This window comes from Acartia tonsa, chromosome 6 (genome assembly GCF_053477335.1).
Source record: "Acartia tonsa isolate MP-2025a chromosome 6, ASM5347733v1, whole genome shotgun sequence".
In the NCBI taxonomy this organism is placed as follows: Eukaryota; Metazoa; Arthropoda; class Copepoda; order Calanoida; family Acartiidae; genus Acartia; species Acartia tonsa.
In genome coordinates this window covers 39,909,096-39,932,178 of record NC_137265.1, presented here as the reverse complement: position 1 = coordinate 39,932,178, position 23,083 = coordinate 39,909,096, and the positions used below count along the sequence as shown (strand labels likewise).

General features: G+C 31.5%; 2 protein-coding genes across 2 annotated transcripts in view; one reads left to right on the top strand and one right to left on the bottom strand.

The window, feature by feature from the left end:
* LOC145322649 (uncharacterized) overlaps positions 1-23,083 on the top strand; it is a 124,658-nt gene that overhangs the window by 4,900 nt on the left and 96,675 nt on the right. Inside the window, exon 2 of the mRNA XM_080164824.1 lies at positions 16,203-16,369. Within this exon, the coding sequence (XP_080020950.1) occupies positions 16,203-16,369 (167 nt within the window). The remainder of the gene's footprint in view (positions 1-16,202; positions 16,370-23,083) is intronic.
* LOC145322650 (protein maelstrom homolog) overlaps positions 1-23,083 on the bottom strand; it is a 209,714-nt gene that overhangs the window by 160,913 nt on the left and 25,718 nt on the right. The window lies entirely within an intron of this gene.

Sequence of the window (23,083 nt, the reverse complement as noted above, 5' to 3'; positions counted from 1 at the left end):
ATCAAAGGTGGAAAGGTTATTACATTGGGTTGGCGAGAGTTTAAACAATAAACATGTATTTAATGAAACACTTGTGGATCAGTCCCTAGCCTCTAGGGCTTTGCCTATAGGTATTGTAAGGTCTTGGTTTGGGGTTGAAATACCCCTCCTTTGGTAGCTGGGAAAGTTGTCTCAAAAAATGTGGGATAATCCATCTCTTCTTTAGGGTTTTTCTTTCTCACTTTTCCTTTCATCTCCCTCATTTTTATGACGTCACATGGCTGATTTTTGAGACACTTTGTCCAGTTACCTACTTTGCAATGGACTAATTACCCAAAAAGGAGATTACAATTTTTAAGATCTTATTTAACAAAAACAACCAGCTACTATGGTAGATATGATTTATTCCCTCTTAACTTCTAATCCCCTTTACATCATAATTCTTTAGAAACAACAATACATCAACAATATTTCATGGGATTTAAAACTTTACAGGGAGTACAGTGATAGGTCAGTGCGAGATAATCAGAGATGTAAGGGACATTGGGCTGTAAATTACACTGGTACCCAAAGTTTTATAACCACTTTAGATATTCGTTGGCTGAAAAACTTTTGTACTTATATTGTATTTTGATTTTTTTGGTTCTTAACTAGAAGTGTCAAACAATATTTTTAATCGACAAAAGAGATAATTTTGTTATAATTATTTGGGATGTAACTCAATTTAAAGTCCATTGTCTTATCCCTTTAGATCACTGATAATAATTCAGATTACTTTCAGGTTATTCAAATGTAAAGAATTATGAATTAAATTTTAATAATTGTTAAAATTACAATATTTTTTGTTAATTAGTGTTGATTTGGCAACTTATAACTCCAACTAAAAAGATGTCCCTTCAAATAGTTGAGGGAAAAAAACATACAAATACCATCATGTGAAATAAGAAAAAAAGGTTGGTGAGGTTAATGGCTCCCAAACAGTAATTTACCTTTATTGCATTTTACTTTCTCAAATAAATACAGGGAGAGAGGGATTTGTCCAGGGAAGGAGAGGACATGGGCTGTTTATTACACTTGTCCTCAAAGTTTTATAATACCGCTTCTTATTCGTTTGCTTAGCAACTTTTTTGAATTTTGATTGGTTGGTTATTAATTATAATCTACAGAAGAGGCAATTTTGTGTATCATCATTTGGGATGTAATCAATTTATCGGTCATTGTCTTATCCCTTTAGATCCCTGGTGGACAGTAATATTAATGTTCACAATTTATAAGTATTGGACTTGTCGATATAAACTAGGGAAATTACAAGTCAACTTTAAGCGTCCAAGTTTAACAGAGAAGTAAATGTCCTCTGGTGACAAGTTAGGTAGAAATTGTAATGCTATGCATACTTCTTTTAACTAAAGTTTAGTTTTAGTCAGCGATCCTAAGGGATAAGACAATGGATGATAAATTGATGTACATCCCCAATGAGTCTGAACAAAAATATTGGTTGAACACTGTTAATTTGAACTATGCAATCAAGATTGATAAAATGCCAAAACTTTTTAAAACAATGAATTAAATGACTTATTGTTTGTAGATTTTTAATTAATGGTTGAAAAGTTACAAAGCTGCTGGTTTAAACCAACCAATCAAGATTAATACAAGTACCCAAAGTTTTTAAGCTAACGAATGAGGGAACGTGTTTATAAGCTTGATGTACTAGCTTAATTTTCAGACCCTTGTACCATCCCTCCCTGAGTTTTAGTCTATAAAAAACTTTTCATTTACCTAGTTCTTCTTTTTTGTTTTCTGTACTTGAAGGAAATATTGTTTTAATCTAAATAGCTTATAATTGCAAATGAAATAGACGTACAAACGTACATACAAAGTAAATGATTGAGAGTTATAGTAAAGCTATTGCATAATTACTGTAGCTATTATTATAAATAACAGGAAACTATTTTTCTCAAATCTATACACACGAGTAAAATGAAGGGTACATGTGCTGAAAAATATTTCCAGTCAGGTTACGAACCATACTGAAAAAGCATGTATCGTATCGTATTGGAGATAATTTTAATCACTGTTTTTTGGCCTAGGCATTTGGCCTCTCAGGGCCAATAATTTTTTTTATTTTTACATTTTATTATCCGCGAAAAAATGTCTATGATACGATGAGAAAAATAACTAAAAATCCAAAAGTTTCATAATAACCTTACTTAAGTAATATTGAAAATCATTATGAAACTTCGAAGTTTTAGCTTGAAATTTATACTCATGATATTTAACTGGAGAACAATTTTATCCTCTATTTCCCTATCCCTATATCTTTGTATGTGCATGAAACAATCACTACTCTCACCACAAACTTATTTTACAAATGAGCTCTGGAATTTGCTTTTAAATGCAAATCTTTTCTATAATTAGGAACTTCACAGTGTTGTCTTATAGCAGACGGTTAGCATATTTTGCTGATTTTAGAGCTTCAACATTCTATTTATAAGTCAATAAGACAATGGTCGATAAATTGATGTATATCCTCCACAAAATTACTCCCTCTGTGAATCAAAATCAGTGGTTGAAACGTTTGAACACTCAACTGAATGAAACAATCAATCCCCAAAGTTAGTTGTTAAGGCAACGAGTAGGCAATCGTAATTATAAAACTTTTGGGACTAGTGTAAAAACAGCCCATTGTGTCCTCTCTCTCTAAGTTGCTACACATAAATTAAATGCAATAATAGTTATTTCTCGCATCGTACTATAAACAGCTTTCCGCGGATATAGAATGTACAATTATAAGATTAAAACCAGTTTTTTAGCCCCCGAGGTGCCGAAGGCACGGGCTAAAAAACTGGTTTTAATCTTATGATTGTACATTTTTATATTCGTAGAAAGCTGGATATAATACGATGCTAGACATAGTTTTTTCGTATGGATAAGAACCGGTTCCTATCCACCGGATTCGAATGAATACGAGAATAATTATTTCTTAATTTTCGAGAGCTCCACTTTTATGATTGTTGCCATCCTTGTTTTTTTTCAGTTATTGCAATAACCTATGGTAAGGGGATTAGCATTTGGTTTTCAGCAAAGAACACATTATTCCAAAGCAGCGGAAAAAATACAATTCGTTATTTTTTTAGTTGCAGACAAATGTAAATTAATTTCTTTGTTTGTTGACGATTTATAAATATTAGAGAGAGAAAAAGCTCCACTGATATCTAAAAGTATCTTGAACAACTAGTTTTTTTTTATTTGTAAATGAATATAATTTAAAAGACACTTAAGTAATCTTAATGGTGAATTTTTAAAGCCAAATGATGTAAACTCATTCAAACTTTTATCATTAAAGTCACATTAAAATAGATTTAAGTATTCACACATAACAAAGTGATTGGGAAATCCAATAAAAAAAGTTTGATGTACTTTTCATTTACTTCCCGAAAATCTTTTAATTCAAGGGAAGAAGTTGACATTGAACTGTAAATTATACTGGTCCCCAAAGTTTTATTAAAAGATACTCTCATTTGTTGGCTTTAAAACTTAAGGGACTTTTATCAAATATTAATTAGTTGGTTTAAACTAACCAATAGTTTTAATCTACAGAAGAGGTAATTTTGTTTATCATTATTGGGGATGTACATCAATTTTCGTGCATTGCCTTATCTCTTAAGATCCCTGTATAATTCCGACACTTTGACGGAAATAAAAGTAATATAAGTTGATAATGGTTTTATAATTACACTAAATATATAAATATCTTTATTTCCTTATGATAAATTCATCTATTTTACACCCTAATCTAAAGATAAGAGGGATAAGACAATGGCAGATAAAATTATGTACATCCCCAATGATGATAGACAAAATTATCCCTTCTGTAGAATACAATTATTGGTTGAAACGTTTAGACACTCAACTAAATGAATCAAACAAGCAAAATTCTATATAAGATTGTGAAGCAAACAAATAAGAAAATGTTATTTAAGACTTTGGGACCTAGTGTAATAATCTGTCCTATGTCCCCTACGTCCCAGCTCTATATCTTTACTCTGTTAATATTTTGAGCTGGTATTTTATCAACAAAAGCCAGTAGATTCTGATAACTGTACTAATCTAGGAGAAAGTTCTTCAGTAAACTATTGATATTATTTGGCTTGAATTTAAGCACTGTGTATTACACCAGTCCCCAAAGTTTTATAAAAACGTTTTCTTACAACTTTGTGAACTTTGATTTGTTGTTTTATTTAGTTAAGTGTCCAAACGTTATAACCACTAATTGTAATCTACAGAATTTTGTTCGTCATCATTGGTTATGTACATAAATTTGTCGACCATTGTCTCTTCCCTTTAGATCCGTGCATATTAGAATGGTAAAATAAAATTTTGTTAATTAAAATGAATTTGATTTGGTGTAATGATTCTGATGTACTCAGGAGAGGAATGTGTAATGTGCCTCTTTATTCCTTTAACATTAGTAGGGAGAAATGGATATTTAAATATAGTTAAAGGGACTGTGAACGAAAAAATTTCTCATTAGATTATCAAACCTTAACATCATCTCGTTCATATAATCTCAAAGATAGGGCAAAGCGGGCTCTCGTTTCCTTAAAAAAACGGCTTTTCCGCTGATTTTTATTAAATCCAAGATTGGAAGAAATTTTTCCGAAGTATATAGATGTGCAATTAATTGTCTTTTTCTACGCCTATAGATAAAATAAAACTTTTTGACATAGTTCTCTATTTTTTCTACCGGTCAAGCCTACTTTTAACATAATCCTTGTCTTCAAAAAATGTATAGTTACTTAGAAATTAATAAATTAAGCAATATTTTTATTTATTATCAAATACATTGACCGTTTTAAATTAACATGTCTATTTGATAACTTAGAAAGCCTTACAGGCCAAAAATATTAAAGTGGAAGTAAATATACTATGCTACTAGATATTGATCTAATAAAGAATGGAAGTGTTTATAATATTATGTTTTTAAAATTATTTATGACTTTGATAGCTTAACACTAATTTATATTAAAAAATTAAACATTTTTTAAGATTAACAGTTTGCTTTTGTTTAAGTAAATAATAATTCTTTTATACTTTTTAAAATACCTTATCCTAATTTTAAAAGTAGACACCTAGTGATCTAATATTTTACTACGAAATTCAAAAATTAGCATATACCAAATTTAACCCTCTGCAGACAAGATTTTATATTACTTCTTTAAATATCAAAAAACAAACTTTCCTTAATGGAACATATATTGGTCATGCTTAACAAATTGTGACAATATTATGTTAAAATATGTTTAAACAATAGTAAAATAAAAGTAAATTTTGTAGCTGTCTATAGCGCCCCATAAAAATGGGGATAGATATCACTGCTTTTGGCATACCTTTTCTATTGACGCCAGGAAATACCCTGTACCCTATCTCTTTTCTAGGGTGTTTCTTCCCCTAGAAACTTTCTCTTTCCCTCTACTATGACATCAATAGAATAGGTAGGCCAAAAGCGGTGACATCTATCCACATTTTTCTAGGGGACTAAACACAGTTACCAAACTTTCTAATCCTTCAATCCCTGAGATGTAGTTATATGACCTGTGTTATGACCTGACAATACCTTTCCCAGCTTTCCATAAACCAGCCACACACCCACATACACACACACACACATAAACACACCTAAAATCCCACAAAAATATTTACACACAGAAATTAAGATAACAAATTTTAAGAGGCTGAGCCCCTTAATGATTTACAATATTGCAACTTATATATCCATATACTAAAGTAACAGGATGTTTGTCTGCTTGTTTGTCTGTGTGTCTGTACCGAAGGATCTCGCTAACCACTGAACCGATCGGGTTCTCCTTAACAGGGTAGATTCTCATATGTCCCGGGAAGGTTTTTAACTATTTTGGGGGAGGGTACCACCACCCTCCCAAGAGAATTCACAAAAAATCGAAATACATAGACATATTTTAAATATAAAAAAAACATTTAAAGTGCCACTAGAGGCCTATAGGGGCGTAGCCGCTAGTATTATATAACTTGGGACTGTCTTTAGGTCCATAAAAGTGACTTACATAAAATTTCTTTTAATTGGCCTCTATTTAAAAAACCAAACATACAAAATGATTGAGATTGATGTCTTAAAAATTTGATTTAAAATTTTTTCGTTTTAAAACCAAAATTCTATTATATTAGTAGTAAACTAAACCGATTGAGTTCTTCATTTTATGGAAGCTTCTTATAGGTCCCTGCATGGTTTTAGTCTATTAAACTTTTACTTTTAGGTTGGTTTTAATACTCCTTCGAATATACAGAGCTGCTTGATGCTAGAAGCGCGTCCGCTAGTTGAATTTAAAGAGGAAGATAAAATTGAAATTGTAAAAATCATTTTGTTATTCTTTTCTTGAAATGAAATTACCCGCTTAGATTTCCTTCTCAGAGTTAAATTGTTTATTTAATTGCAATGATTTTTACTTTTCTGTGTTCGTTACAAGTTTGTATCTTAAAAGTACCTACTTGATTTTTACTTAGATATTTATTAATTTAAAATTAGTGGCTGCGTCTCTAGCATCTATAACTAGGGGGGTTGAAGGAGGCAGAAAAATAGCCTAATACCTACCATCTTAAGTTTTAAATTTTTAAAATAAGGCCTTCTTAGGACTTAAAGAAAGCTTCCCAAAAGTTAGACTTAATCGGTAAAGTGAAAAGCGGGACCATAGCAGACAAAAAAATACATTACTTCTTAATATCGCTTAAACGGTCGTTCTGATAAGCCTCGCCTTCAAAATATTTTGTCTAGAGCCATTCGACATTAAGAAAGTCAACCATATTCCATTTTTATTACAATTTCTATAAAATGATGAATTGCTGTCGACATAAATGATAACATAATGTCAACTTAGTACAGGGGTTGGGTGCAGGGATCTAGAGGAATAAGAAATGGCTGATAAATTGATGTACATCCCTAATGATGATACACCTAATTACCCCTTCTGTGAATTACAATTTGTAATTGAAACGTTTGGACACTCAACTAAATAAAACAACCAATAAACATTCAATAAAAAAGTTTTAAGACTTTGGGGGGGGGGGGGCTTCTGTAAGAAACATCCCAATGTCCCCTCCCTCCCTGGGTTGGGCGCAGAGCTACTTCTTATCTTTTTAAACTTTCATTTGATTTGATTTGAATATAAGATTAATTTCAAAGTTGAATTCATCTTTTATCGGTTGGAAAATTGATTCCAATACTATCTATCTATTTATATTGGAATCCTCACAAAATTTACCAAGTTTTCTTTGGGGATCACATCCCCCAACCTCCCCTCATAAAGGTATATTATCATTACTGACAGTTAAGGAGCTAGTTTATTAACGTCTACATTAAGATTTTTTTTACTTTCATTCAGTAAAAGAAAAGTGAAGAAGTAAGATTTCTTCATAAAAGCAAAGGATTTTTCAAATTAATGGATGGAATGATATAAGAATAAGGCATGAAAAAGTAATTTCATTACGAAATAAAAGATCACTTCCAAGCAATACCAAAAGAGTGGGGGAGAGACTTGATCAACTTGAAGTTTATGGAATCATTCCAAATCTTTTAGATCTAAACTCTTAATCAATACTCACACACACACACACTCACATGCACTCAAAGATTCACACCTATATAGCATAAGGAAATACTTAGTTTGTGTATGATATTGTCCCAGGAATCTAAAGGGATAAGACAATTGCCGATAATTTGATGTACATCTCCAATGATGATACACAAATTTACCTATTTTGTGGATTACAATTAGTGATTGAAACGATGGGACACAAAACATAATGAATCAACCAATCTAAATCTTAAAAAAAACCAAAATATTTATACCAACTAATAAGAAAAGGTTATTTTTAAACTTTGGGTACTAATGTAATAAACTGATCAATATTCCCTCCCTTCCTGATATTGCCCACACCTAGAATATTTAACATGAAAAGTCTTCACAATTTTACAACACTATTAACAAGTCAGCCAAAAGAACAAGGATCTCAAGGGATAAGACTATGGACGTTGAATTGATGTATATCCCTAATGGCCATAGACAAAATTTCCACTTCTCCATTATGATTATTGGTTGAAAAGATTAGACACTAACTTTATGTTAACTAGTATTAGTAAAATTTCTAGTCAAAAACCATGTTGGTATCATTGGAATTAGAATTAAAGTTCCTTCAAAAAATGACGTCACACAATTATATGACCAATGATAGGCTAGTATACATTGTAATTTGTCAAAGGTAAAATTCATATTTACCATTGACATTTTTATTATTTTATTGTTTGACGTCATTTTTGTGGCACTTCACGCTGTTTTTTAGAATTAAAGTGAAGGTACCCAAAGTTTTTAAGCCAACGAATGGTACAACGTGCTTTTGAATATAATCTATAATACTCCAATGTTCTCTCTCTCCATGTGTACATGGTGTTAATATGCCCCAATTTGTTAAACCTTGCATGAAATTTTATATATTAAAATTTGAATTAAATCTAATTACAAACTGGTTTCACATAATGTATGTAGAGTAAATTATGTCCAAACTTCATTTAAACCAAATACAGGGTCTTTTTATTCGATCAATTTTTCCTGATTCGAATTAGTATTTTTGGGGAAAATTTAATTTTATTATAAATATTAATAAAAAAATGCAAAAATTCAATAAAAAATTGGTTGTTTTATCATGAAAATTTGTATTTTTACCATGAATGAAGGGGACAATGGGCTGTTTGTTTATTACTAGTTCCTAATATTTTGAATTAATGTTTTAATATTCGTTGGATTAATGACTTAAAGGATCATAATTGGTTGGTTCTTCAAGTTGAGTGTCTACCAATAGTTTTAATCCACAGAAGAGGAAATTTTGTTTTATATCTCTGATTTTTACAAAGAAAACGTAAATCAAGCCACCCTGTAATCTTAAAACTGCCTGGAAAATGGTTGCATATGTCAGCCTTATCGAATGATGTTAGAAATAGCACATTTCTTGCAGAACTCAGATTATGCAAAACAAAATTAGAATATAATTTGCACTGCAAATTTGCATTATTATTTTTCTTTGTGCAAAAAACTGCCTGTATGGTGTATATGTGCATTTTTGTGGGGTGACCAAAAATTAATTATGGCACATTTTTTTACATAAGCTAACAAAATACAGAAAAATTAAACTGAAAAATCCCCAAATCAGCTAATTTAATGACTAATCCCATTTTATTTTTTTCTTCAAATTTGACTAAAATTTTGCAAACCAGAACTCCTCACTGCTGGAGCATAATTAAGTTTTGTTGTACCCTGTATTTTAAAACAATTACCGCAAAAGAATGTTATTGTGACACCCTGTACAAATGTAAATTATCTAGGTATGATAAAAAGCAAGCTCTGCAGTCCAAATGGTCAAGAAAAAATTCTTCCTATCTTTTTCATGTAATTGCAAGTTGCAGCAAATGAGCTAGGCAGAGATCCTGGTTAAACCTGGATGGCATTGTGTTGACTTGCATTGGCTGTGTTTATGTCGACTGGCAGGGATGGAGGGGATAATGGAATGTTTATTATTCTAGTCCCCAAAGTTTTATGATAACATTTTATTAATTCGTTGGCTTCACAACTTTGGGGACTTCTATTAAATATTGATTGGTTGGTTCATTAAATTAATTGTCTAAACGTTTCAACTAGTAATTGAAATCTACAGAATGGATAATTAGTTTATCATCATTGGGGATGTACAATAATTTATCGGCCTTTGTCTTATCCCTTTAGATCCCTGGGAACTGGTTATCATATTATAGACACTTCCCTGAAAAGAGCAACTTTTCGACTTTCTAACTATATCGATAACATTATTTTAACGCAATTCTCCTTCGTTCAACAGGTCATTTTGGTGAATGTCTCATGTGAGAAATGTGTAAAATGAAAAGATTACATTCCTATCATGAAACATATAACAATAAAAGGGTTAGGTTCGTGTAACGGCAGGGATATTAAGGGATAAGACAATGGATGATACATCTCAAATTATGATTAATTGGTAAGTTTGGAAATGCTTGTTTGAACCAACCAACCAGTTTTTAAGCCAAACAAATGAAAGAAATGACGATTGACAAAAAAACTTTTATGCCTCCAACTTTTTCATTACTTTTTCTATTTTTATTCATAATTTATAAAAATCATCCATTTTAGATGAAAATATTCTCTTTTTTATATCTTTTCTTCTTTTGTGCGTTATATGAGACAAAAAAACTAAGATTAAAAAGCTTGAATAAACATTTTAAATTGAAACTTGATATAAAAACAACGTTTAAATGCATGTTCAAATTTTATCTAAATGGTACTTACTTTTTTTTATATAATGGTATGGATGGCATTTAAAATGGAATTAAAGTTCTCATTTTTGTAATATTTTTCTATACAAATATTAAATGAATAAGAATATAAGCAGGGATCTAAAGGGGTAAGACAATGGCCGATAAATTGAAACAAATCCACAATGATTATACGCAAAATGATCTCTTCTATAGTAAACAATTAGGAGTTGAAACTTTTGAACACTCAACTTAATGAGCCAACTAAAATCTAAATTCAATAAAAGTCCCCAAAGTTGTTGAGAATACGAAAAGGTTTAATAAAACTTTAGAAACTATTGTAACAAACAGCCCAATGACCTCTCCCTCCCTAGGAGAGAATAATAATTTGTCTTATTCCTATATTTTCAAGCTACCAAAGACAAAATATTGCATTGGAAACCCCTCCCCCCGGCCCCTGACATGTACCTAACTTGTAGTAGTACTTGTAACACCAGAAAAAAAATAAGCATACAGATTTGTAAGTGGGAAAGAGATACAAATGTAAAAAACAAATATTTTTATATAACTGTTGTAGATATAGGTTTCTATTATCTCTACATAATTTAAATACAGGGATCTGAAGGGATAGGCCAATGGACAATAAATGATAAAAAAAGAAATAATAGCCTTCTGTAGATTCAAATGAATTGAGAAAACTTTGGAAAATAGTATTTGGAACCAATCAATCAATTTTAAATAAAAATACCAAAAATGAGAAACAGTTTTGATAAAACTTTGAAGACCAATATAATTAACTGTCTTATCTTTGAATATAGTAATAGTTATTTCTCGTATCGTATTATAAACGGCTTTCCGCGGATATAGAATGTACAATTATAAGATTAAAACTATTTTTTTTAGCCCCGAGGTGCCGGAGGCACCGGCTAAAAAAACTGGTTTTAATCTTATGATTGTACATTTCTATATTCGTAGAAAACTGGATATAATACGATGCTAGACATAGTTTTTTCGTATGGATGAGAACCGGTTCCTATCCACCGGATTCGAATGAATACGAGAAAATGAAATTATCAGTCTTAACAATACAATTCATTATAAAATGGTTCCCTGTCATTGATTTTAAAAATGTAATTATAATTCTCTATGCATTGATGTATAAACAACAACGTGGTACTCAAGGTTCCTGCAGGTTGTCAAAATAGAACAACCATAGATACACCTAGAGGCTTTGTATTGAATTACTAGTTGTTTGTTATTTATTACACAAGTCCCCAAAGTTTTATAAAAACTTTTTCTTATTCGTTATCCTAACAACTTTTGGGGCTTTTGTTGAACTTTGTTTGGTTGTTTCTTTAAGTTGAGTGTCCAAACGTTTCAACCACTTATTGTATTAAACAGAAAGGGATACCTAATCATTGGGGAGGTACATCAATTTATCGACCATTGTCGTATCCCTTTAAAACCCTATCCTTGTATTAATAACCCTGAAAAATTAAATAAACATACAAACAGTATCTAAAGAATAAGACATGACCCAAAATTTAAGTTTAATATTCTATATGCAACCAGCTTATATCTCAAAACAAAGATCTTACAAATAAAGGTTGTGAAAAAATTGCTTAAAACTTAAACTACTGAAGAAAAAAAATTCGTTTGGTTTTAATACACTTAGGTAATAACATACAATTTTTTATTGTTTATGGTGACTATTCTCAATCAATAAATTCTTTACCTATTACCATTTTCACATTAAAATATGATAAAATCGCAGGAATCTAATGTGATAAGGCTGAAAAATTGATGCATATCCCAAATGATGATGCACAAAATGACCACTTCTTAAGATTAGATTTAATGGTTTAAACGTTTGAACGCTCAATTTAATGAACCACCCAATCAAATTCACTAAAAGTCTCCAAAGTTGTTGATCCAACGAATAAGAAAGTGTTATCATAAAACTTTGGGGACCAGTTTCCTATTCATCCTTTAGTTTATAATCCTTGAAAGTATCTACGAGCTTTTCAATTAATCTAAGCTAGAACTTCGTAAATATGCAGGGAGGGAGATGAAAATTGGCGTGAAAATATATCATGCAAGATAAAGATATTTATTTCATAGGTTTAATTTGACTATTTTAAGGACTTATCCTGATAGGAAAGTTAGGTATACCTAGCGCCTTGAAAAGGTCGACCTATTTTGGTGATTTAAAAATGTTTTGAAGGTTGTACAACCTATAATTCAAGTTGCTATGATAAAAAAAAAGCATTATTGGTTAGGTGTGTAAGATTGCCTTGGTTTTATATTTAGAATATTTTTCACTGCATTAACCAAAGTTTAAGATGGAAGGGGGGGGGGGGCTCCTTTTCTGTAAAAAAGAATCAAAGAATATCTCCCCCCCCCCCTCATTTTATGGATATGTAATATGTCAGTCCTTAAGAGGAGAGGGGACACCCCTCTCATCTATTCTGACACATACTTAACATTGCTATCTAATAATAGAATGGTCAGATATGATTAAAATTTTTAAAAATCTAATGGTTTTTGTATCATTAAATCTTAACATAAGACTTAGCCATGATGTCATTATTAAAATAAGATTAGGCAAATAGTTTTTAGAAAGACACATCGATAATATGTCAGTTATTGTCACTTTATTTCATGAAATTTTAAATTTAACCTTTTTAAAACTAAAAAAATAATACTCTAAACATTTTGGGCCGTTCTAACCAAACCTATTTGATTAATATTACGGGCCAGCCTATTTGTTATTGTATGTCACACACACACACACACTCATAAAATGATTATGAAGCGGGCTAAAGCGACAACCAAAATGCCTATGTGCTTTGCTGCGATTCTGTGCAACAATCTTTGCATTATACCCTTTAGTAACCATCCTACAATAAACGTATACCCAACTTTGCAATGGTGTAGAGACACATGATAATGGTTTACAGTTAGTATATTCGACGACGTTGTGTGTGTTTGTGTGTGTGTGTGTGTTTGGGGAGGGGACCTAACTTATTTTGTACAATTTTTTACTATAGCTAAAAAGTCATAACTAGAATAAAAATTGATATTTAATAAAGCAAATTTTGAAAGGCCAATCTTTTTCATCCATAGAAATATGTATATAAACATTATTAAAATAATTTTAGTTTTCAAAGTACCCTCTCCTAAAAGTGAACAAGGACCCCAAAGTCAAGAGACGGCTTTAAAAGAGGTTCATATATGTTTGTTTGTGTGTGTATGATGTTTGTCAGGAATCTGAAGCGATAAGACAATTACCGAACAATTTACTTATATCAATAATGGTACACAAAAATATCTCTTCTGTAGATTACAATTAGTGGTTGAAACGTTAGGACACTCAACTTAATGAACCTACCAAACAAAATTCAATATAAGTCCCCAAAGTTGTTAAGCCAACGAATAAGAAAACGTTATAAAAAATCCTTGGAGACAAGTGTAAGAAACAGATCAATGGCCACCTTCCTCCCTGGATGTGTGTGTGTTTAAAGAACTAAAAAGAATCTTTATAAATGTTGTGGAGGGGTGGTGGTGGGGGGGGGGGGGGGGGGAGTTAAGTTTTAACATTTATCATCAACCTTATGACGCTGTCAAATATTCACAAAAGTCAGGGAGGGAGAGGACAATACGACTTACATTAATCTACATTCTACACATTATTCTTTTCTTAATTAAAAAGAGGTACCAATGACAAAATTTCGAACATTAGACTTTAAAGAAAGTTGAATATATTGTCCATTTTCTATCCTTTTATCCCTGGAAAAGTACAGCTAAAACTTTAAAAAAAAAATTTAAGTTGCTCTTTAAAGATTCTTTTATTTTTATTCAAAGAAAACTACTATTCTTTTAACTTTTCCACCAGTTTTTCCTGCATTTATACCTATTCCTGTTTACCTGCAGAAATAAAACAATCGTCTGACTAATTTTCATCGTAAATATGAAATTTCTCTTTATGATAAATTTTCATTTTAAAGCATGAAAATTGTAAATTTATTTGGATTGTTGTTTCGATGACTTAAATCGTAAAATGAAATGTCCCAGTTAGGCCTAAAATCTTCATGTTGACTAAAAATTAGTAGTAATTGTTCATATATTTTTAATTGTCATCAATGCGTTGAGTTAGAAGAGCATACTTGTACTTGTCAGGGATGGAGGGGACATTGGATTGGAAATTACATCGTTACACAAAGTTCTTAACCATTTTATTATATTCGTTGGCTCAAAAACTTTGAATATAGAAATTAGATTGGTTGGTGACAAACTTATAATACCTAATAATTTTAATCTACAGAAGGGGTAGGTTTCTTTATAATCATTGGATCTGTAGAATTATATCTATTTATCGACAATTGTCTTATCCCTTAGGATTCCTGCTAACTTGCCTTAATCTAATGTTGATAAAACAACAGCACATTGGGTTAACTGGGAATTGTAATAAGAAACATAATTTCTTCATTTTACAAGAATTTACTTTTAAAAGAATTTTGATGATTAAGCCTAGAAATGTTTCCTGCTGATTTAACTTCTTTTTACCAGGGTTATTGGGATAGACAATAGCCTAGGCTCCAAGGTACAGAAAAATAGCCTAAAACAATCCAAATCTTGAAATCTATAAAAAAAAACTGCCTGAAACCATCAAGGGACCTATGTAAATCTTCCCTAAAGAGGATAACTCATTCAGTTCAATAATTACTAAAATCTGTAGCTTCAGACATAAAAAAAACTCACTACTTTTAATAATAGTTGATATTATTTACAAACAATTATTGAATTTTATTGATACCAAAATCTGGAATTTTTGTATCAATGAAAACTAAGGTCATAAAGAAAACGATAAAATTTCGACGTAAATAAATGGAAAAAAACACAATTATTTTTGAGACCTAATATTCGTTTATCCCTGATGTTTTTTTTTTGCAATGATATGCACACATGCAAAATTTAAACATTTACCAAATTATATTTTCATAAACAAAGTATTATAATTACAAAATAGTTTTTCTTCAAGTTATTTGTTGCATTTTAATTATACAATTTTTTCACATTTGATGTTTATTAGGCAGGTTCTTTATTTATAAGAAGTTGTATAAAATATTTTAGCTCTTTAGCCGAGTGATTTTAGGTTGTACATTTTGTATTTATTATGTGTAATTATGATTCTAAAATCGAAGCTCAGCAAATATTACAGTCAGACAAACGAACAAATAACAAATATAGAGTAAAAACGAAAATAAGTCAAAACAACCAAATAGAAACAAATTAAATTAACAAGATTGTTTTATTGTTAGTCCAATTCAATAGGTCATTTAAATCTAAAGCAATTAATGGAATCTTTTTTTAGTGCGTTTTTATGTATTTAACTGTTTTGGGTATTATCCTCTTAGAATTTTATTTTTAAATTTTGAAAATTTAAGTACCTCCCGGGCCCCGACAGCGAACTATGAACTTTGACCGCAGCGCTCGGCTCCCTAGCCTACCTAGCCGCAGAGCTCGGCCCCCTTGTCTGCCTAGCCGCAGCGCTCGGCTCCCTAGCCTATCCTAAAATAGTTGTTCGTCGTTGTCGGGGGGGGGGGGGGGGGGGGGTGGTGTTTAACCAAATTTTCAAAATTGAAAAAAAAAAATTCTAAGAGGATAACGCCCTGTTTTGTTTTTAAATAAAAGACTGTTTTTAGTAGAATGCAGTTATCTAAAAATACCCAATGATAATTTTGACAGGCATTGAAGTTAAAGGCAAAATAGTTTTTCTTTATTTCAGTTACCTCCTTGAACTTATAAATATAACAACTTTATTTTTATGTTTTTTAATTATTCAAAATTCATATAAAAACGCGGCAATTTTGCGCAGATGTCTCTGACACTGAGGAGGGCGTGAAGGCCGGGCAGAGCAGGAACTCCTCCCCCAGTAGGAGCTCCTCCCCCTCCCAGGCTGAGGAGGTTGGCCACAGGAGCTCCGCCTCTGTCTCACAGGCAGAGGAAAAGTCGTCTTCTACTGAGTCCTCCTCCGGACCTAAGGTAATTAATTGGTAGATAGATAATAGTAATTTATCGCATCGTATTATAGACAGCTTCTTGCGTATAGTAAAAGTAAAAGATTAATTCCAGTTTGTTAGCCCCGAGGTCTAACAAAATTGGTATCAATGTTATGATTATTATTTAAATGTTTGTGGAAAGTTGTCTATAATTCGATGCAATACGTGATTTTTCTGGTTCTTATCCAGCAGATTTAATCGGTTTCGAAGCCATATTGGAAATAAGGTTTTCATTGTTAAGAAATACAAAAAAAATAATTGGCGCTTTTACACGATGTACTTTGTTTAGCACAGCAAATCATCTTCCCCTTATTTTTAAATAAATCAAACGTAATGGACGCGTTTAATTTTACGTTTGTTTGATTATTAATTAGGTAATTTTAAGTTAGATTACATTGGATACTGAGTTAGGGCTCAAAAGGCACTTTGTGTGAAAGCAAAAAATAATCAGACAATTATTTCATAATGTCTCAAATATTTTAAAATGACATAAGGTTTCTCCATGGTTGCTTTAAAAAGTAGGTTTAACATTGAGTATCGAGAATTTTCTAATAAATCTTAAAATGATTTTAGCAGTGAGAGTAAATGAAATCTTAATGATTAATTTTGAAGATCTGATTATAATGCCTTCAGCTGAATTCAGTAATTTACTTGTAGAACCGAAGCAATTCTAAAATTTACGCATTGTAAACCATTCTTAAATTTCGATTTGCAGTGCAGGTAATACAAAATTTTGAATGTAAATATGTGCTTTGATGGTTCGACCAAATTTCCTTATTTCTCGACAGATTAAGCAGAAAAAAATGCGCTAAAATTGAATTTTATTTGTTTTATTCTTCTTTATTAATTACAATTTTTGTTAGATTTTTAATTTTGTACAACTTATGGACCTAAATGTCCTTGTTATGATAACAATATAGAGGTGCACACCAGGGAGGGAGGTGATACTAGGCTGTTTATTACACTAGTCCCCAAAGTTTTATATTACCATTTTCTAATTCGTTGGTTAAACATTTTTGGGGACTAGTATAAAATTTTGATTGGTTTGTTTATTAAGTTGAGTGTCCAAATGTTTCAACCACTAATTGCAATCTACTGATGGGGTAATTTTGTGTAGCATTATTGGGGATGTTCATCGATTTATTGGCCATTGTCTCATCCCTTTAGATCCCTGGGTGCACAGTCAGATGGAAGGAAGGAAAGGGGTGTGCACCATATTTTAATGTGCAACAATTTAGGGTGGGGCTGTAAGGAGTGGGGGGGGGGGGGGCTGTGCTGTTATTTGCTGAGGGCCCTGAGCTGCCCTCCTGCACAAAATTATTACTTTTTTGTCTCAGATACAAAGCTAATCAATGATTAAACAAAAGTTTTGCTGGGTTTTAAAAAATATTTTCTAATACTTAAATAATATTCTATAACAACCTTTTTAAAAGTGAAGCTTTTCTATAATTAATAAAAGCGTCAACGCGTAGGTCTAACCGTATGTAACAGAAAGCTTTTATCCTTAATTCAGGCATAGCAAAATTGTCCTATCAATTTTAAACTTTGCATGTCGATTACTGTAATATAAGGTACGATTTATAGCTTAGCAACTTTATACTCGTTACCAGAATATCCGTACGTCCATTTAAAACATGCTGATTTTTTACTTTTTTGATAAAATTTTTTTATATGATTTAATTATCCTTTTCATCTGATTTTTGTAATAATGATTAATAGAATTAAGAATGATTAAGAAAGTTGTAAATAATAGCACATCATATTTAACCCACCCTAAAGATATTGGTGATGCTATTCACAATTTTTACAAGAATCTGTATGAAAATAAGGATGACCTTTTAAATAACGTTACCATTGAGGATTTTCTAAGGGACAAGGGGGGTGGTAATCCAGATCTTATTACCAAACTTCCGCCTGATATTAGATGCAATCTTGACCGTCCAATTGATATTTCTGAGCTTGATCTTGCCCTTTTGAAAGCTAAAAAGGATGGCGCCCCTGGTATTTCGGGTATTTCTTATAGATTTTATGAGAAATTTTGGCCTGAGCTACGGCCGATAGTTTTTTTCGCAATTAAACATTTTGAATCAACTGGAAATATATCTAGGTTACATCGGGTAGGTATTGTTAGCCTTCTACCTAAAGGGGATAAGAATAAGGATGACCTTGCAAATTGGCGTCCCCTTACATTGCTTTGTGTCTTCTATAAGCTAATTAGCTCTATTCTAACCAATAGAATTATTACAGCAGTTGATTTCCTTATTGATCCATCACAGACCGGATTTATTCCTGGTCGCAGCATAAATGAAAACCTAAGGTGTAACTATGATGTCATTGATTTAGCCAACAAATTTTCCAAGCCGGGTATTATATTGCAGATTGACTTCAAGAAAGCGTTTGACACCATTTCATTCAAGTATATTGAGAAGACCCTCAGGTTTTTTAACTTTGGGGATAAGTTTATTTTCATGGTAAATTCAATTCTTAAAGATTTTTATGCTGTTACGGTTAATGGAGGTCATATCTCTGAGCAATTTAGGGTGGCTCGGGGCTGTAGGCAGGGTGATCCTTTGTCTCCCCTGCTTTTTATTCTGTGTGTGGAAATTCTAAACATTAGAATCCGCAACGATCAAAATATCCTTCCTTTCTCTATTCTCGGTGTTAGTATTCCTAGCCTGTCATATGCAGATGACATAAATGTATACCTTAATTATTGTGCCAATTCTCTTCGACAATCAATATCTGTATTACAAGCTTTTTTTAAAATTTCTGGACTTGAGATTAACCTTAATAAAACTTGCTGTACTTACATTGGTGGTCCCTTTATCCCTGAAATCCATAGTTTGTGTCCTGAACTTAATATTACCTGGGTCACCTCTTTCAAACTGCTAGGCATACAATTTGACAATTGTAACAACAATCGCAAGGAAAACTATTCCTTGAAAATTAAGGACATAATGAATGAGTTGGATGCATGGGAGTTTAGACTAATTTCCCCAATGGGCAGATTGGTTGTGGTTAAATCCCTTGGTCTTTCAAAATTGACTAATGTTGCTGCTACTATCCCTTCCATTACTGCTACTGAAATAAAGAACCTTGAATCTTCTCTAGTCAGTTTTATATGGGGTAAAAATAAACGACCCAAAATGGCTTTGAAGGATGCCAAACTACCAATTAAGAGAGGTGGCCTTAACTTCCCTGACATTTTATCGTCCTGGCAAAGTTTTAAGTTTTCTTGGATTAGGAAAATTATTGATTGCAAAAACCGAAATGCCCCGTGGTTCCTCCTTTTAAAAGCATACCTTCTTTCTATCAGTAATAGACTTAACATTGATGACATTAGTTTTTGGTCACCTGATGATTTTAAATTTGCTGTTAAACATGTAAAGCTCTCCTTTTGGAAATGATTAATAGAACAATAAAGTACAATGTTTTAAGCAAAGCTTCTCTATAACCAAGAAATATAATTAAGCCCTTAAACAGTATCCTGTTTTCAAGAAGTTTTGTTTGCAACAAATTTATTTAAAAGTTACCGTTAGAATAGTACTAAAAAATTTGTCTTCTAAATTTAAAAACTGATCATTTTTGAAGTAGCAATATATTGGCTTTTATTGCTCTGAGCATTTCTCAACATTTATTTGTTATCGAGTCTAATTCTATGTTTTATATAAATCATTAATTTTTGTCAAACTATTTGTGGCTGCGACCCTAGCAAACCTTAACTTTTTCTATAGATTTTACAAGAAAAAAAAATTTAAATGTCGTTTTGCTTAGCCTCTAGGGGAGGACGTGAGAGGTCAGGAAAATAGCCTAAAAACACCCTAAGACAATGATAAAGCTTTCCTGAAAAGTACAACAAATTCCGACCAGCAATTTCCGAGATATTTAGCTTCAGACAAAAAAACTTGTTGCTTTATATTATTGGATATCTTTGATACCTCAATAAATCCTGGATAATCAATAATCTCTGCTCAATGCTCCTAAAGTCTTGGGGCGCAGCTACTTTTGTATATATAATACGATGAATGGTCAATTTATGTTCCGATTTTGTATACAAGGGCTTACTAGAGATTTATAAATGTATTTTAAAGGTATATTGTTTACTAAAATGTTAAACAGATATTTTTTAAACCTAGTAAAAGTAAACCCTTAGAAGCATTACTTTAGTGGTTATGTGCTCTCGTACTTTAAAACATGCGTAGATACTCGGTCTACTGATTGTCTGTCATCGCATAATACATTTTGGTGTATCTTTGAAAAAGATGGCTATCCCAAACCCCCTTATCTTAAAAGTACAAGGACACAACTAACATGAAAATCAATAGATACAATTTTTGTTCCTCTTTTCCTTACTATAGGCTGCGCTCCAAGATTCTAGTGCTATGTCTGAAAAAATGAGGGGGGGGGGGGAGGTTGATAATCTAAAACAGCTCTTTTTTATGTGCGTTTAAACTTTTGGCTGTGGACAATAATAATTAGAATCGTTATATAGATTTAAAACTTTTAACAATGATTCCTGTAACAGGTAGGTAATATTTATACCGCCTAAAAACTCTATAATCATTACCAAAAAGTCCTTATGTTCAATTTAAGCACATCGACCTAGATATTTTATCGGCACCACGGGGCTAAAAAAACTAGTTTTAATCTTATAATTGTACATTCTATATCCGCGGAAAGCCGTTTATAATACGATACGAGAAATAACTATTCTCGTATTCATTCGAATCCGGTGGATAGAAACCGGTTCTCATCCATACGAAAAAACTATTGTTAGCATCGTATTATATCCAGCTTTCTACGAATATAAAAATGTACAATCATAAGATTAAAACATAATTGAAAAGATTAAAAAACTGGTTTTAATCTTATAATTGTACATTCTATGTCCGCGGAAAGCTGTTTATAATACGATGCGAGAAATAACTATTATCATCATTGGGAATGTTGATTGTCTTATCCCATGAGACCCCTGACTAATATAACTTCTTGTTAGGTATAATGTCAACCATAAAGACTCATTCAGACATTCAGGGGCCATGGGGAAAAAGTATAAATAATGCAAATTCTTATTCTATGACAGGGATCTTAAGGGATAAGACAATGGACAATAAACTTATGTACATCTCCAATGATTTTAAACAAAATTATCCCGTCCCCTTATGTAAAATAATAATAGTGTTTGAAAAGTATTAAATCATCAAATCATGTCTAAGTAAAAGATTTCCAGGCGAATGTGTTAATATTACTTTGGTTACCAGTATGATTTACAGCCAAATGTCTCCTCCCTCCCTAATTCTATAAAAAATACCTTATAGTTGACATTAAATCCCTATATCCATGTATTTTTTGAATTACAGAAAGAAAAAAACATAAATATTTTTATGTACATATAAGTTTAGCTCACGGATTGATATGATTATACTGGTAACTAAAGTTTGAACCTAGTAATAGTGTCTAACTTTTTATCTTTGTGACGTAACAAAAATCCATCTCTTTTTTAGGGGTTTCCTTTCCCACCTCCCCTCTCATCCTTCGATTTTTGTTACGTCACAAAGATAAAAAGTTAGACACTATTACTAGTTTCCCAAAGTTTTTGTCTTTCTCTTATCAGCTATCTTAAAAACTTTGGGGCCTTTTAATAAATCTTCATTTGGATGTACAACAAACTAGCAATGTCAAAATTTTTCAACCATTAATTTTAACTTCAGTTAGGGTAATTTTGTTTATTATCCATGTGTTATCTCTGGGTAACTTCAAGTGGCATAATTTTTGTAAGAACTAATATGCAGTAAATGAAGCAATGCTACTAGTAACCTGTAGCTACCATATAGTGACAATCTAATAATTAATGTAACACATAGAATGATCTATCTTCTATAGTAATAATGACTTTTAAGAAAGTTTTATTTAAATTCTTTATAAAAGTATCAGGATCTGTGTCTGTCTGTCTGTGTGTTCCAAAGGATATCGCTCATTGCTGAACCGATATTGTTCTTCTTTAAGTGTAGCTGGAAGGTTTATAACTATTAAAAGAAATCGTCCAAAACAAAATATGAACCCTTGGTCGAAATTTTTTTCTTTTTTAAACTAAAGGGGATGGGGTGGGGGGGTTGAATTCCCCATCCCTCAAGGGGTGTAGTCGCTAGTCATGAATGAAGAGGGAATATTTTTAAGATTACACATCCCGCAGATAATGTCTAGCTCTGTCATAAGTACTTTGAAGAAAGATAGTTTGAATGACAATGTCAAAGGCCAAACTCATATTTACGGCTTTAAAATTTGATTTTCATTCACCGACAGTATACCTATGTACTTTGGGTAAATTGTAAACTTTTTGTTAATGTTGATTGATAGAATATTACGCTTAACCGGTTGTCTGAAGACTAACTAAACAGCCAAAGTTTCCGAAAATCGATCATGGGACAACGTCCTTACATATATATAACCGAAAATAACAGCATTTCATCTAGTTAATAATGATCGTATCCATCTAAATTAATATAAAAATTTATTTAATAATTTCATTCTCTGTCTTTGGTCAAAAAGATATTTTAATAAAAGCGTAAAAAATTAAACTTACTAAATATAAAAGATATGTAAATTAAAAAAGGAAAATCAAGGAAAGAACCATTTTTGATAAAGTTCAATATTAATATTAAAAAAAAAATTTTCATCTAGAGGCATGATATTAAAC